This window comes from Hetaerina americana, unplaced genomic scaffold (assembly GCF_022747635.1).
Source record: "Hetaerina americana unplaced genomic scaffold, ioHetAmer1.1.p SCAF_1, whole genome shotgun sequence".
Lineage (NCBI taxonomy): Eukaryota > Metazoa > Arthropoda > Insecta > Odonata > Calopterygidae > Hetaerina > Hetaerina americana.
In genome coordinates this window covers 119,811,158-119,826,804 of record NW_027286069.1, presented here as the reverse complement: position 1 = coordinate 119,826,804, position 15,647 = coordinate 119,811,158, and the positions used below count along the sequence as shown (strand labels likewise).

Genomic DNA, 15,647 nt, shown 5'->3' with positions numbered 1-15,647 from the left:
AGAAAAAAATGTTCTGGTTTAGGAGATATTGTAAAGTACTTTTGTGTTTTTTCGTGTGAGATGACGACCGTGGTGAGGTTATTCGGCCCTGGTTTCTAAACTAGGGCTAGATCATGGGGTAAGCGAAAAACAGCAGATAGAGTATAGTGAGTTTAATGTTTTTGCCAAGTTTTTGAAAAAAATATGTTGTAGATCAGGAGATATTTTGAAGTACTTTGTTTTTATTCGTGTGAAAGGACGACGCTGGTGACGATAGTGGGCCCTGGGTACTAAACTAGGCTATTAGCATGGGGTAAGCGAAAGGCTGAATATAGAGGAAAGAGGGGTTAGTGTTTGCACCAAAATTTAGAAAAAAAATGTTCTGGTTTAGGAGATATTGTGAAGTACTTTCCTATTTTTTGTGTGAAAGGGCGACTCTGGTTACTGCACTGGGCCCTGGATGCTAAATTAGGCTATGGATGTGGGTTTTATGCCTACATCGTGATAGAGTAGGGAGTGCCAAGTCTTTTTGGTGATTTTCAAGAAAAGTACTTTTCTAGTTGAGCAGATATTGTCGGAAACGTTTTTGTTACGACCTCTTAGTTTTCGCTGTAAAAGACGACCTCCCGCTTGGGCTAAATTCAGTGTAGATGTCTTTCTAGGGCCGTATATCATATACTACATAACTCATCCCGGTCTTTCAATTGCAAGTGATTACAGGGAGTATCACTGAGTATAATATGTCCGTTGTAGTGATTTACTGCAATGGTTTAGGGGATGTACTTAGTTACTTCCTGCAAAAATATTTACGTTGGTATGGCTGAAAAATCCAGAGCTCCACGGCCGGTAAATAGTCGTGCTCGCTAGCTCTTCGTGGGCCAATTCAGTTAAGTACGTAGAAGCGGTCTTCACCCGGGAGGGGTTTATTCTTGCTAGCAAGTTCGGGCGTGAATCTGAAAAAGTTATCGACGATTCAGTTTGGGACACACCATAGGCGAACGAAATTTGTGAGCGGCTATTTGAAGGACTTCATTTTGTCTATTAATTTTAGCGTTGTTAGAAGTTAAGATTGTTGTGCTCTTTTCTGAGTGCAATTTCCCGCATTAAGCTGTGGACCTCGAGAGATGTATTTTGGCAGCGAATCAAGAGGAGGTGCACATTTTATATTTTCTTGGGGAGGTAAGTTGCGTAATAAGATTCATTACCAATGCATAAATTTTGGAGCCAATGCAGCTTTAGTCATCCAGTAACGACCAAAAGCCATTTCAAATGTATATTAAACATGTGACACTCTCGAGGGTGTCGATTAATTAAAAATGATTTTACTTGCAGTTTATCCCCAAATTGCAATAACTTATCCACTGAAATGCGTTGTATTATATGTTGACTCAGATAGTGGTTCTTATTGATAAGCAAAAGAAGCCGCGTATTTTCAGAAGTTTTAGTCGTTTTACCTATTAGAATGATTATGCTGGTGGATCGACGCCACGACATGAAGTGTCGATTTCCCCGTTTGAATGTCTGACATTCAAACATGGATATCAGTATTATTGAGAAGCCTTGATCGTGGGCCTTAACAATGTCATTGAATTAACTTGCATGTGTGTATTTACATTCTCTCGTGCTTGCCGTTCTTCAATTCGGTAAAATCAAGTGTTTTTTAGTGCAACACGTCAATTTCTGCTGGGATAAACCCACATGATGTCATTAATGGAACAAGAGGTTCATGTTCCACTTATTTTCTGATTGGAATTAATTATTTAGTGTGTGATGTAGCTATAACCTTTATCATGTGTCATTTGTATAAGCTCATTTGCCCCAACATCTGTCCAGAAAACGTGTGAAAACTTAGATGCACGAGTATGTAAGGCTCTAATTCCTCAACATGTAATTGCACATTTCGTGGTGAACGCTGTCAGTGATCAAATATAACGTGTGTAATCATTGAACTAGTTATTCAAACCCAATTATTTGGTTATTAAATGGACTGTGCGAATCTTTATTTAGGCTTTAACGAGTCTAATAATCTAAGATTCTTGATACATTGGCTTGTGTGATGACTGGAGTCGTTAGGAATGAGATTCCAAGTCTTTAGTGTACGTTTTGCTGTGCGTGTGTTATGATTTTCATCTTGCTTTGATCTTTAAACTAATGAAAATCTTTATTATTGTTGGAATAGCAGTTAACTTAACTGGATTAGCAGAAATCCAAAGTGCGTGGTAGTTACAGGATTTTTGACAAATCCATAATACAGTTATAACGTCAATGTCATCGCCAATACGCCGTACATAATACAGATATTACAATTATTATTAGGTTATCTGTGAACGAGTCATTGAGGTGTTGCGATCCAAATGAATCGTGTCCGTAAATGGAATCATTCGGCCTCCCTCTATTCAGAAGGAAGGGTCATTGCCTCGAGTGCTGCCATCTATCATCAGGTAAGTGAAAGACTGTTTACTAGGAAGTTGCCAACGGATGTATTGTAACGACTACGAAAGTCGTTGTTATGACCGATGTTGCATTAGATAATATGAAGTCATTAGTGGTGCATACGTATTTTCTCATAAATGACATAATAATACAGCTTGAATTTAATGACAAACCTAAACAGTAGTGTTCATGGCAATAGATATTTGTATAACATTTTTTCATAAGTATCGATGATGCCATCGGAAGTTCTTGAAATAACTTTGTCTGTGAGAGTAATCAATAAATGAGGAATAGTGAATGTCTTCTGAGTGTTATAAGAATGATTAATGTTCACTTCTTCTCACATTGGTTTTGAATGGAACCTCCCGCACACCCACTTCGTCGGAAGTCACTACTTCACTTTTAAGAGTGAGTAGTAAAATTTACTATGTATTGAAGTATTTATGTATTCTAGTATTTAAGTATTTCCTGATGGCACAGGTCATATTTTGTGCTCCTTTTTCGTACTTTTCTCGGATAATACAATTGAGTTCCTCATTTTTAAACGTCCTCGGTTGGGTTAAAGCTTCGTAGAGAGGCTATTTATTGGAAGATGGTATGGTTTAAAAAAAATCATTTCCAGGTACCTCTATCCCGAATATTTTTAATGAGCCTCTCATATCTCTTTCAAGGTTTTAATTTGTCGAGTCACCATTCTGAAATTCTAGTACATCAAAATAATAGCAAAGTTCAACAATTGATTTTATTAATTCCTGAGAAGAAGGAATGTGAACTTTTTAATGCGTTACGTACAGTCCGTCGTAAAAAAATGACGCATGTGAGTATTTCCAATCATTATTCGATAATCAAGACCTGGAGTGTTGGAATCTTTAATTTTCCAGCATAGGGCACGAGCGTAGCCAGTGATTCCTCACGAACTCGCCGGTTGCCGTAGATACCGATGGGTCGTGTTAATTCACTCGCATCGTTTGTTTGTTTGAAGTGCCTTTTTTGCGTTCTTCGCATTTTATTATCACTGAAAATGACGGAAGAGATGTTAACAACAAATTTCCATCAAGTTTGGGGACACATTAGTGCCTTCGGGGACGAGTGTGTGGGCAAAACACAAAAGAGTGGTACAAGAGGTGTACAGATGGCCAGAGGTCTGTTGACAGTGACTTGCGTCCAGCCCAATCTTCGTGCGCAATTACACCGGAAAATATCGAGCGTGTGCAATACGTGATTGAAGAAGATAATCGTTTGAACGTGCATGAGCTAGGAAGTGATCTTGGAATGCGGAAAAATTTGTGTTTCGAGAATGCGGGAATGGCTCGCGGGTGAGCGGCGATTGATTTTTTCAGCATGACAATGAACCAGGGCTTACATATTTTTAATATTAGGTAGTCCACTGTTTAAGGTAGGTTTTGGATGGATATCTCTACCAAATATATTAATATTTTGTTTCTCAAAACAAAACCCAATATCCTACTCTACAACAAGTCTTTCATCTCTGTGTGCTTCCTTTCTCCCTTCTTCCCCTCCAACATCCCCATCCTATTCGTGCCCTTTCCTCGTTTGCCTGACATTCTCCCCTCTATCACAGTCTTCAACATCCCACTGCCGATCAATACACCCTTCATCCATTTTTCCTGCCTCATGATTTCTCTCAGCAAACCCCTCTCCTCCCCTTTCACCATACCTAGCACTTCCTCATTTGGTTTCCTTTTGGTCCATTTCACCTTCTCCATTCTTCTCCACACCCACATTTCAAATGCCTCCAGTCTACGTCTATCCTCCTGCTTCAATGCCCTACACAACTACGCTCCATATCAAAGGCTTGAGGAATCTTTTCTTTACATCTTAACTCAACATCCCTGACATCAACTCCCTCCTTGTGAAAGCCTCTTTGCCTTGCACAATTATTCTTTCATAAGAAGAAAAGACAAACCAATGACTAAACGCTAGTTATCCAAGGAATTGGTTATAGAATTTAAAGCACTCATGATTGCTGTCTCTGTAGATTTGCCTTTTCGATAACTGCACTGCGAATCCGAAATAACTTTGAATATTTCAAGAAACCCTTCTAAAATAAAAAAAATGGTCAAACAGTTAAGCAATTTGAATTTGAGATTTGAGAGATATTGGTCTATTGTTGTTTATTTCCGGTTTTCCACCTGTATTTTTGGTACTACTGGTAAGATTTGGCTAATTTTTGATTGTTGATGGAATACTTCACATTTCTAGGACTTGTTTATTAATTAAGTTAGGGGTCAAATGTATAGTCCTTGGATTCTAACAACAATATTCCAGGTATTCCATTTATCCCTGAAGATCCTTTTGTCGATATCTCCTGAAGGCAGGTGGACACCTCTTATTGATCACAGGGATATGGATACATTCTTTCTGGGATCCTATTTTCATGAGCAGTTGGCTACCTTGGAATATTTCACTAGGTTTCTGGAAAACTTAAAAAGATTCATTTATTCTATTTGCAATCCCTTTTTTATTGGTTATAATAGTACCAGAACAATCATGTACATCAGGAATTGAGCAATCTACCATTTAACTATTTTTAATTAATTACATTTTGTGGAAAATTGCCAATTTTTAATTAATCATGATATTCCATCATATCACGCCTGAAACGTCTCTTTATACCCTTTTACTAGTTGCCTTTTTGATTATATTCCTTGCTTCTTTATTTTTATCATTGGCTATTAGCAGCTTATGGTCAATGCATGATCTCTTATTTTTCCGGATTCAGAGAATGTACTCTTTCTCCATTTTGAGATAACCTGACCTCACATCAGGGGCATTTGACAATTTTCAAACTCCAGCTTTTTCCTCGATTTTTCTAGAGTGTTCAATGATGTCATCGGACAGCCAATGCTTTCTCCTATACTTCAAATACTTTTCTTTCACTCTAACCGTTGGAATAAATCATTTAAATCAATGACAGAATTTTGAATAAAAATGATTGAAGCAGGTTTCATAAGAGTTTGCTGAGTAGATCTCTGCACAAGTCTCTTTTTTCTCAATGCATTAATAAAACTCATTAATGCTCCTAGAGAAAAACCTTTTCGGAAATAAACCAGTCTGGTCGATCCAGACTGCCCTAGGTCAATGTAGTTGCCGGAATATTATGGTCCGACAGTCCTGGACCAGATACATATGAAACTAAAGTTTAAGAGATCGTAATTTGTGAGTGCATTGTCAATTTGCATTTAGGATACACTGGCACTCCAGCATGCTCTAAAATTACTGTTTTAGTCCATCAGAGGTAAAAGCATCTCACAGCTCTGATTTGAGCTTGAAAGAAAATCACAATTAAAATCACTGGCAGTTCATACAAGTAATTCGCGTTTTGATCCAACTTTTCTGTAAACAATTTGATATCGCTAGAAGGGGAGCAATTAACCCCAAGTAATACAAATTCAAAATTGTCACATTTCCAGTTACAACCCACACATTCAAAGCATAATTCATCAGTCTGGGGAACCTTCATCTCAGATAGGCATAGAAAATCCGATACATTACCTTGCAGATATACTTCAGGTTTGTTTACTTTATTTCTGAGGCACTGAATAGTCTAGGAGTATGTTATAATTGAACTGGCTTTTATTAACTCTGTCTACATGCAGGGCGAACCTTCAGGGAAAAAAGATGATTACTCACCAATATGTTTTTCAGCCAAAAGTAATGGTCTAAAATGACATCATTTAAGTCCTTAAGTATCAATGCTAATCTTTAAAGACGCACTCAGTCCTTTGATCACATTTAACTTTCCCCCCTCTGGACTGTTAACTTGATTGTTTGAGTCATTGTTGTTCAACTTTTGCTTAACATTCAATACATTTCTATATCTTCAGCAGTAGTGTTGATGTGATTATTCCACGCATGCACGTGTGTTTTTCGTGGAACACCTTTGACCAACGAAACATCGCTTGCTGCTCAAACAATCAAAGGTACTTCTTTATCTCATCCTCCTCTGTTGAACTATCTGGAAGTTATCACTTTCAGTGGCGCCAATCACTTCAGCCGATGGTATATCTGCACTGCAGTCCTTCACTACATCAGCAGCAAACTGTTTCTTTGCTGCTGATTGAGTGGTGCTCAAACTCACTTTGGTTTCTCAGGAGGGTTTTGAATTCACCCGAATCATATTCAATTCGTTCGTTTTCTCTGCTTTCTTGCTTGTTTCTCACAGTCCACGCTGGGATTTTTTGGTGCCCCGACCACATCCTGATCATTTCTTAGCCACATGGAGTCACTTAGTGCATTTACCTCCCCGTGCTTTGATGTGAAGGCTTGAACTATCGAATTCTGCTCCTTTATCATCTTCATACATTTTGCTAACTTTGACTGCAATTCATTCTTGGAGTTCAGGACTAATTCCTGTCCCTTTTCAAATGCTGAAATTACCCGGAATGGCATGCTAATGCAAGACTTGCAATTAAAGTATAGATTTGCACTAGAATTTTCCATGTTTATTATGGGTTTTGACAATCCCAGACAGGAATTATGAAAAGTAGAGTCACAACCCGAATCACACCTAATGGAAACCTGATTTTCCGTTAAATTCTCGGAGCACATTGTACACGTAAACCTATCATCAGCCATCTTGTAAAATCATGTGTAGAAATTTAACTTTGATTCATAGTTATAGTCACCATTTAAAGGTATACATTTCTCTCAGCATTTCTTGACCTTTTGAAGGCATGCATTGTAAATTTCAGCAGAATTTGTTGAAAACCATTTTACCGCCTTTTGAATGTTGTCATTTGTGTTTACGAATCTACGGCCTTGCAGTGGTTTTTGCTTCTGGTATAAGAAAAAGTTGCTTGGGGTGAGATCGGAAGAAAAGGGTAGATGTGGCAAAATTTCAAAGCCACCCTGCTTTGATTTCCAGTCATGCTGTGGATATGATTGCAGTTCACGTTGTGTTTGCTTCTGAAAAGGAGTCAGTAGCCATGGTACCCAGCGTGCTGACACTTTTGGCATGTGCACTTAATCCTGAATAATTATCTGCGTACTTCCATGTCCATGTCTAAGATCAGTCTCGTTTATGATCATTTGAATGGTTGTTTTCGATCTGATGGGACAAACTCATCCACTTTCATGGTTGTGGCAGCATCATCCTCCGTGAGTGATGGTCTTCCAATTCTTGGATTGCATGTGAGGAACATATGGTCAGTTTGCAAATTCCTTTTCCATGTCACAAGTGTGTCATATAACAGGCGGCTATCATTTCCATAAACAGCCATCATTTCATTGTGGATTTTCCGGTTACTGTTACCTTTTAAGTGAAGGGACTTAATCACCCTGCTTTAATCCTCTCCATATTGCAAGTTACTTCTATCTACAGCTTCCTGAAATAAATCAGCAGTTGTAATTCACTGTGTTATGTACATAAGGTTCAAATGATATGCGGAATAAATTTTACCCAGATATTTGTTTTTTCCTTGTAATAATTACTTAAAATCGATACCGACTACCGATATCTATGGTGAAAGGAAATTAAATTATTGTTTATGTGTAGGGTTAAATGGTGTTTAACACATTTATTTAAGTTCAGTTGGATTTATTATCTTCTATCAATTTGCCTATCAAAAAGCAGTTTTATAAGATGCCCATTAGTTTTCTCATAAATGACTTATAAAGGAAAAATGCGATTTGAAAAATATCAATTAATTTTCCAGGAGTAAAGATGTATGTTTTGTGCAGCAGTTTGTTTTGTGAACATTTTTCGAAGCAAGGTAATGTTGTCTGTATTATATTCTCAAAGTTTGAATCTTCCAATGCAATAAAGTGAGCAGAATATTTTGTACCCGCAATGGTACCATGCTTCATGTGCTGCCTTGTTGGTCATAGTGAGAAGTATTTATTCTTACAGCTTTATTTATAATTTAACTAAAACTGTTTATTGCCAGGTTTGTCTATTCAAAGAGGTAAAGAATAATCAAGAAGTGTGTCATTCTTGGAGCAAGTCTTGAATTCTTCTACAGGGTTGGCAGTTGAAGGAGGAGGACCTTGTTCTATGAATTTATGCAAGGAAGCATGTTAGAGGTGAGAAATCAAATGCTTTTTGTGTGTGCTGTTTTAATGCAGTTTAATCATTACAAAATAGAGATCTATTTACTTAATTTCAAGGCTTTCATGTGGTCCATGGGTGGCCAAATTCCGTAACGGTTGCCAAACAAGTTTTTCCTGGTACCTTATTTTGTCCTAATATCTCAGTTCTATGCAACGCAAAAACAACTGTGCCACAAATTTTGCACATTGCATATTTTTAAGAATGTAAAATATCCAGATGATGGTCTTCTGTGATTGGGAGCCCAGACAACCAAATTGTGCTTTAGATTTGAGGATATAAAATTGTGAATTTCATTGTAATTTCAAAAAAAATTTCATTTAAATCAGTCTCCTAATTTGACTGAAATATTTGATTTGCGGGTATGGTGTAGCCAAGTAGAGGAAAGTACTGTGTTGAATGATCGATGGTACCCCCTGATTGATATGGGGTACTTAGTGTACTTGTGCTTTCATGGACAGCGGCGCAATCACATTTATTGAGGAGTTTCCCGAAATGGTGGTACCCATGTGTTCCTCTTCAAATTTGAATGTGGAATGAGAGATGGTTGCTTCTGTCTTTACTTCCATAATTTTGTGAAGAATAATTATTTAATAGAACAACAAGAATGCTAAAATTCTTGGCAAATTATTTCAATTCTATTGAGTGATTAGGTGGGTACACCTCAAAATCAACAAGCAGTTCTTTTGACGATTGTTATGTGTAGACTTCGAGCAAATAAGTAATTTCTATGAGATAAAGTATTTACCTTCATTAGCTATTTCCAAAACCATTGAGCCGCTGCTGAGGTAACTTGACGACATGAAACAGTTTTAGTTATACTTATATCCTCTTATGTAACTGTCATTAATTTGCTATTTGTTAACTCTGCACAAAAATGTTGGCATTCACACTCCATGCAATAATTGTCTTCGTCCATTAATACAATAATTTAGACGTGCCTCTGGGAACCTCCCTTGCCAATACATTCAGGTAATATGAATAAAGTTTTTCCTGTTCACCAATCACTGGAGAAAAAACAGCTAGCCTTCATTAACTCCTTCCACTCTCCAATAAAATATCTTTACAATTGTGCCATCCACTGATCTCTGGGGCTAAAGTTAAGGAATAAGAGTGACGACAGGGAGATGGCAATTGAGTTTTGCCAGGAAAATGATTTCGTCAATACAAAGAATTTGTTTAAACTCCACAATAAGTGTAGTTATGCATGGAAAACACCTGGGAATTCAGAAAGATATCAATTTGCTGTATCACGTATGTCTAAATAGATTAAGGAACATTGTATTCAACTCGCATAGTTTCTCAGGATCGGATGTGAATTTAGATCACATTTTAGTACTAATTAAGTATAATGTCAGATTCAAGAGGCTAACTCAATGAAGATTATGAGGAAATAGAATATGGAAGCATTTAATGGGATGAAAAGAAAGTAGGTAGTAGGAAGGTTTTACAAGTAGTAGTGGATCATTAAATGAAGAACACAATGTATATTTCCACAGTTATTTATTTACGCACAACTAGTTTCAACGCTTAGGCATCATCATCAGGTTCACTCCTAATTGTTAAGACTTGTTGTACATAAATAAAGAACAGTGGAAGTATACATTGTGTTCTTCATTTAATCAACATGAACTTCCTCAAAGTTGAGCCTGGAACAATTGAATAAATAGAAGTGGATTGATGACAGGACGTTAAGTATTGAGGTTGAGATAAGACCGGAGAAAAAGTTTCATATGGAGTGTAGTTGCTTATGGTGTGGATACATGGTCGTTGAAGCAGGATGACAAGCATAGATTGGAAGCTTTTGAAATATGGGTGTGGTGAAGGATGGAGAAGGTGAAATGGACTGAAAGGGAAGCTAACTAAGTGCAAGGAATGGTGGTGGAGGAGAGGGGATTGTTGGAAGAATCCTGAAGGTGGAAGGACTTTTTGATTGTCAATGGAATTGTGAATGTTGTTGGAGAGGGGAGTACGTCAGGCAAGCAAGGTAGGAAGAAGGCCGTAGGCTTACTGGATGAAATTTGGGTAGACTGTTTGCGGAATTGAAGAAAAGTTAACCGTAGTGTTGGCTGTCAGGTTTTTTTCTTGTTAGGCAAGGCTGGTAAGAGTAGTGGAGTTCTGTCTTTGTCCATTCCAAGCCAATCAAGTCACAGCATTTTCAAAATAACTTGCAACTTGCCATTCTGTATCATGACATGGTTGTGAAAACAGTATACACACCAATTAAGGATATATAGACTTAGTCCATGTTCTGCTTATTTTAGTGCTTCTAACCTGAATTTTTTTTTCTTTTAGAGAGATCTCTCTGACAACTTAATGCTGGAAACATGGAAGCTAGCCAGACAATAGATATTCAAAAGAATTCATTGCTGTCACCGGTAACATTGAGTTCCAGTTGTGATCAATCGCGAGTCTCATCTGTCTCACCGCCACGGATAATTGCTGTTATAAATAAAAGTGGAGATGGAGCTGTGCGATCTTCATTGGATCAGAGGTTCCCCCAAAACACCAGAAGGACACGAAACATGTACCATAGGAGGAATTACAGGTCAAGGTCTCACTCTCTGGACAAATCTCCCCCAAACCGGTATAGATCCAGATCTCGATCTAGTTCCCCTCCAAAGAGTTATCAATCAAGATCTCGAGGTAAGGTCATTAGGAACAGAAGATCAAGATCTCGAAGTAGGTCGTACCGGAATCAAAGTTCTAGGTCACATTCGTATAGGAAGATGAGGAAGAGCCGGTGGTCCAGATCTAGATCTCGATCTGAGAGTGCATCTTCCCACAGGAAGCATTCAAGGGGAAGATGTAGGTCCAGGTCTTCTTCACTTAAGGCCTGTCATCATGGTGACAGCAGCGACACGAGGAGGATCTGGGAGACATTCAACGCAGAATTGGATGCCTTAGAAAGAATGCGAGAAGAGGATGAAAGACTATATGACAAGAATCCAGAAAAACACCCAGATTACAAGTTGGAATGGAAAAAATTCTATAAGAGACGTGTCCAGGAAATCGTAGATTGTGGGTATGATCCAAAATTATATAACTTTGAGTCAGAATGGGCATATTTCTGGAAGTGCCGCATGAGTACACTCATTAACTTTGACTTTGAAAGGAAGAAGAGGACCCTTAGAAGGCGTTTGAATTTGCCATATACTGCTGAAATTGATACAAATTTGAAAGATTTTTTATCAACAAAAAGAATCATGTCCAGCCCGAGATTAATATCCACATTAAGAACAGTGACAGCTGTGGAGGAGCAGCTTGGTTCGCTTGGTCCTCGGGTGAATTGCCTGTTATCCGAAGCAATTTCACTCCACGAAATTAGTGGCAAAGACCCTGACTGCCTTCTTTCCAATCCAGAAACCTTAGTCCTCCTGGAGACAGTCAAAGAGAAACTGTTTGGCAAAATTCAGTCAAATATTGTGCGAAAAGGATTGGAGGGAGCAGTGAAAGAGGCTCTAAACTCGATTGATGTCCTCCTTCAGTGTTATGCTCCTCCGATGACTGCATTCATTCAAAATCAGCAGTGTGCGTCAAATGAGGAAGTTAACTTGCCTCAGAACTCTGGAGTAGTTGTTCCGGTGAATGTGCCAGGTGTTGGTGTGATGGACAGGCTTGCAGTAGCTCAACAACTTGCTGATGAATTGGTCAAACAAGGAAAGACCAATGTGACGGAAGCAGAACTGCAGGTGCTGGTTAATGAAGTGATGGGAATGATTGGAGGCAGAGCCGCTCAAGAAAAAGAGAGGGGATTGACCTCTCTCAAAGAAACACCTCATTTGCAGGAGCCTGGCTTGATTCCAGTTGCTCCATCGGAGACTTCAATACCTGACCCCCCTTCATTGAACAGAAATTCTTCACCTCTTCCCAAGATAAGTGATGCTTTGGATACGCTCATGTCTGTTCTTCAATCCACAATGAAGAAGAATCAAGAGCCCAATACAAAATCAAGTGACCCGTTTGCTCATGAGTGGTCTTCTGATGACTCAGATGAACCTATTATCAATAAGAATTCACCAGCATCCTCTCTCGTTTTGAAAAGGCCAGCAAATGATTCTGAGAAGCAAGATAAAGTTGATTTGGAGGAGGATTTTGGTAGTATATCGGAACCTATTAAGAGAATGCCTTCATCAGAACGGCCAGGAATTTCTGCATCATTTGCCAAAAAAGAGACTCCGGAATTGTATTCATATGTGAAGAAAAGCCCTTCCCGTGAGATATTCAAATCGGAAGAGAAAAAGGTATCTGCGGAGAAAGGTGGAAATGAGAGGGAAAGGTTTATTTTTAAAACAAGTCTTTCTCCATTTTCTTCTCGTAAAGAGACCTCAAATCCATTGCCAAATTCCGAGGAAATTGAGGAAGACGAAGACTTGAAGGTCATCGGAGCATGGGACTCTGATTCTGACATTGACTTGGATTCATTTGGAATATCAAATGGACCTGCTTATGATAAAATCAATGCGAAAAAGCTATCTCCTGATAAATATGAAAAAAACATGTCACTTCTGAATAAATCGAAACGAGTTTTACAAAATACATGTGCTCTTCAACCAACCTCCGTTGGTGCTGACATTAATCTAGATGCTGCTATTGATAATTTGATGGGTGAGCTGAGAAACAAGAATTCCAAAATGGACATGGTATCCAGTAAACCTCAGTCAATTGCAAAGCCACGAAATACCAACACACTTCCGAGAAACATAGGTCAGCCTATCCTGGCGCAAACCGAGCATATGCCTGCGAATGAAGTTGTGATGACCCAGAATTATAATGTTCCATACTACTATCCCCAGCCCTATAGTGCAGTGCAACAGGTGTATTACAGTAATTCATATGAACCTGGTCGTAACCAGATTGGTGGGCCACCCTACTATAATTACAACCAAGGAGGAAATACAGCTGCTTATTATGGCAACTATGGAAATTCGGTTTATTCTCCTGCAAATGTGCAGCTTCCTGAGTATTATGGCTCACAACAGACAAATATGCCATCCAACCCAAACATTGGTACAAACTATGGGGTGTATTAAATTTCACGCTAATCAGTTGGTGATTAAAGTGTAAGGGTTGAATGAAATTGTATGAACTGCTAATTATGTTACAGCAATGGTTAATTTATAATTATTTACGGTCTTCCATTTCTTATAAGGATCAGGTGTGTCCAATGTGGAGTATTTGTTGTGATTTTCTTGTGTAAATTGTACAAATATTGCAAATGTAAATGAATTTCATATTGAATGTGTTTCTGTCTTAGGAATAAGTTTTCATTTGATGCGTTTTGTTAGCATGCATTGGAACAAAATACATGTTTATGTATCCTACCACAGGATATGCCTAAAAAATTTGTTTCATTTTACATTAATTTTGAAGATTTTTCTTTTAGAAATTAACCTCATTGATAACGAAGAAAATGCACAGTGTTTACACAAAGCGCTCATCACTTGTAAATAATGAACTCCATCACTTGTAAATAATGAACTCCCTATGGAATAAACGTGATGGCAAAGCTTGCGCAGGAAGTTAATATTAATTCAGTCTTCTCCAGCAGCCGTTCTCCGAGTGAACAAACAAGCATCACATATTCCAGTTAATAATTTTAGGGCATGGAAGACAAACTCCCAGTTAAAGAAGCAATAGTTTTACAACATTCATAAGCTATCTTGTAATGCTGAGAGATTTTCCTTTAAGTATAAAAGTTACTGTTCCTAAAAAATTCTGACACTAAGGATTTTGTATAAATTAAAATAAAATGTTTAATACAGCCTTGAATTTTGAAGATTTATTTAAAAGTTAAAATGGATTAAAGTGAGTTTTCATGGTTTGTAAATGAGGAAAACTTTGTAGGTACATGACATTGTTACGTATATGATGAAGTTGGTCATACTACAATTTAGTTTGGTCAAATCTGCAAAGTTTTCTCATTCCTCAAGATTTGATTTCACAAGGTTGAGCCTAATACGTTGAGTTGATTATTATGGTTATTTATTTCACTAAAAACATTGTTAAAATGTAACACTTAATACATGTGATTGAATTTCTGGGCTCTTATTTCTATATCTGCTGAACATATTGCATCCCAGGGTATTTAATCTGGACCCACCCTGAGGGCCCCGGTTCGAATCCTGGAGGCGGCAGATATTTTTCAGTTGTATCCCGATCCATACTTGAGGTGCTTTGTGGAGAGCACTCCTGAGTGAGCATGCCATCCATTGGATGGGATATTAAGCAGCAGACCCCTCAGCGCCATTCGTTAAGAGTAGGCTTATGCCGACGCCAGGTTTCTCCCCACCCTTCATACGTTCCTGTCCATCCCTAATGGTGGAAATGACCTCAACTTCCCCAACCCTCCCATAAAAACTGCCACTATTTATTTGGGTTTTACCTCTCATTATCGGTGCCTTTTAGAGTCTTAATTTTTTCAATGAATTGCTTCAGTAAAGTTGTCATAAGTTTCTTAAAAATTTTAAATAGAACTTTCAATGCTGTAGTCTAAAATAATTGTAGTATTTAGTCTTTGTGTGATTCTCTATGAAACATTTTCCTTAGTAAAGTGGGACATCACTAGAAGAGCACACATGCCTCGTCTCCTTCCTGTTTTTACTTGAAGCACTTACTTTGCATTTTCTTGTCTGGCAATTTATCTTCCCCTACGCACGATAGGAGCTAGATGAAGGTATCTCAAGAGAGGATATGGGTGTTTTCTTGAAGTAACATGCCGCTGCGTCATTGCTGTCATCCCCCAAGATGGTTCATCTGGGTCCTCTCCACTCGTTGCCCACTCTTTGGCAGTCTCGAGCTGGAAGCCTTTGAGGTGAATGCTATTTGATTCATGTATTGTTTTATAAATGTTGCTACAATATCGGAATAATTTCCGCTCTCATCGTACTCTAATGGCACATCCGACTAGGCACTGATTTAATGAGATTTCTTCCGTGTGCAAAGCACTCTTATTTCCAATGCGATGCGTAACTGGGACTCAAGGAAACCAACTGCTGAAGACACACCAAGAGAAGGAACTGACCAGTGCCACAGAAGGACTAGGTACGGTTCTGTTTGACCCGCTCATTCCATTCATTGTGAATGTTCACGTCGATGGGGGCAGAGCTGAGAGTGCATTCCTTTAGCCTGGAGTGGAACTTGCAGGGGATGGAGATGAGGTTCC

General features: G+C 38.3%; 1 protein-coding gene across 3 annotated transcripts; it reads left to right on the top strand.

Moving 5' to 3' along the window:
• Positions 1-984: 984 nt before the first annotated feature.
• Positions 985-14,254, top strand: LOC139696244 (uncharacterized). 3 transcript variants are annotated; one of them, XM_071594930.1, is made up of 3 exons: positions 985-1,158; positions 8,322-8,457; positions 10,778-14,254. In XM_071594930.1, the coding sequence occupies exon 3, from the start codon at positions 10,810-10,812 to the stop codon at positions 13,513-13,515; it is 2,706 nt and encodes a 901-aa protein (XP_071451031.1). In that variant the 5' UTR covers positions 985-1,158; positions 8,322-8,457; positions 10,778-10,809; the 3' UTR covers positions 13,516-14,254. The 3 variants fall into 3 exon arrangements, with proteins under 3 accessions (XP_071451031.1, XP_071451028.1, XP_071451039.1); XM_071594927.1 differs by lacking the exon at positions 985-1,158 and adding an exon at positions 2,677-2,820; XM_071594938.1 differs by lacking the exons at positions 985-1,158; positions 8,322-8,457 and adding an exon at positions 2,677-2,820.
• Positions 14,255-15,647: the final 1,393 nt, after the last annotated feature.

Coding starts and splice junctions, on each gene's coding strand:
- LOC139696244 (XM_071594930.1), top strand. CDS start 10,810: ATGGAAGCTAGCCAGACAATAGATATTCAAAAGAATTCATTGCTGTCA.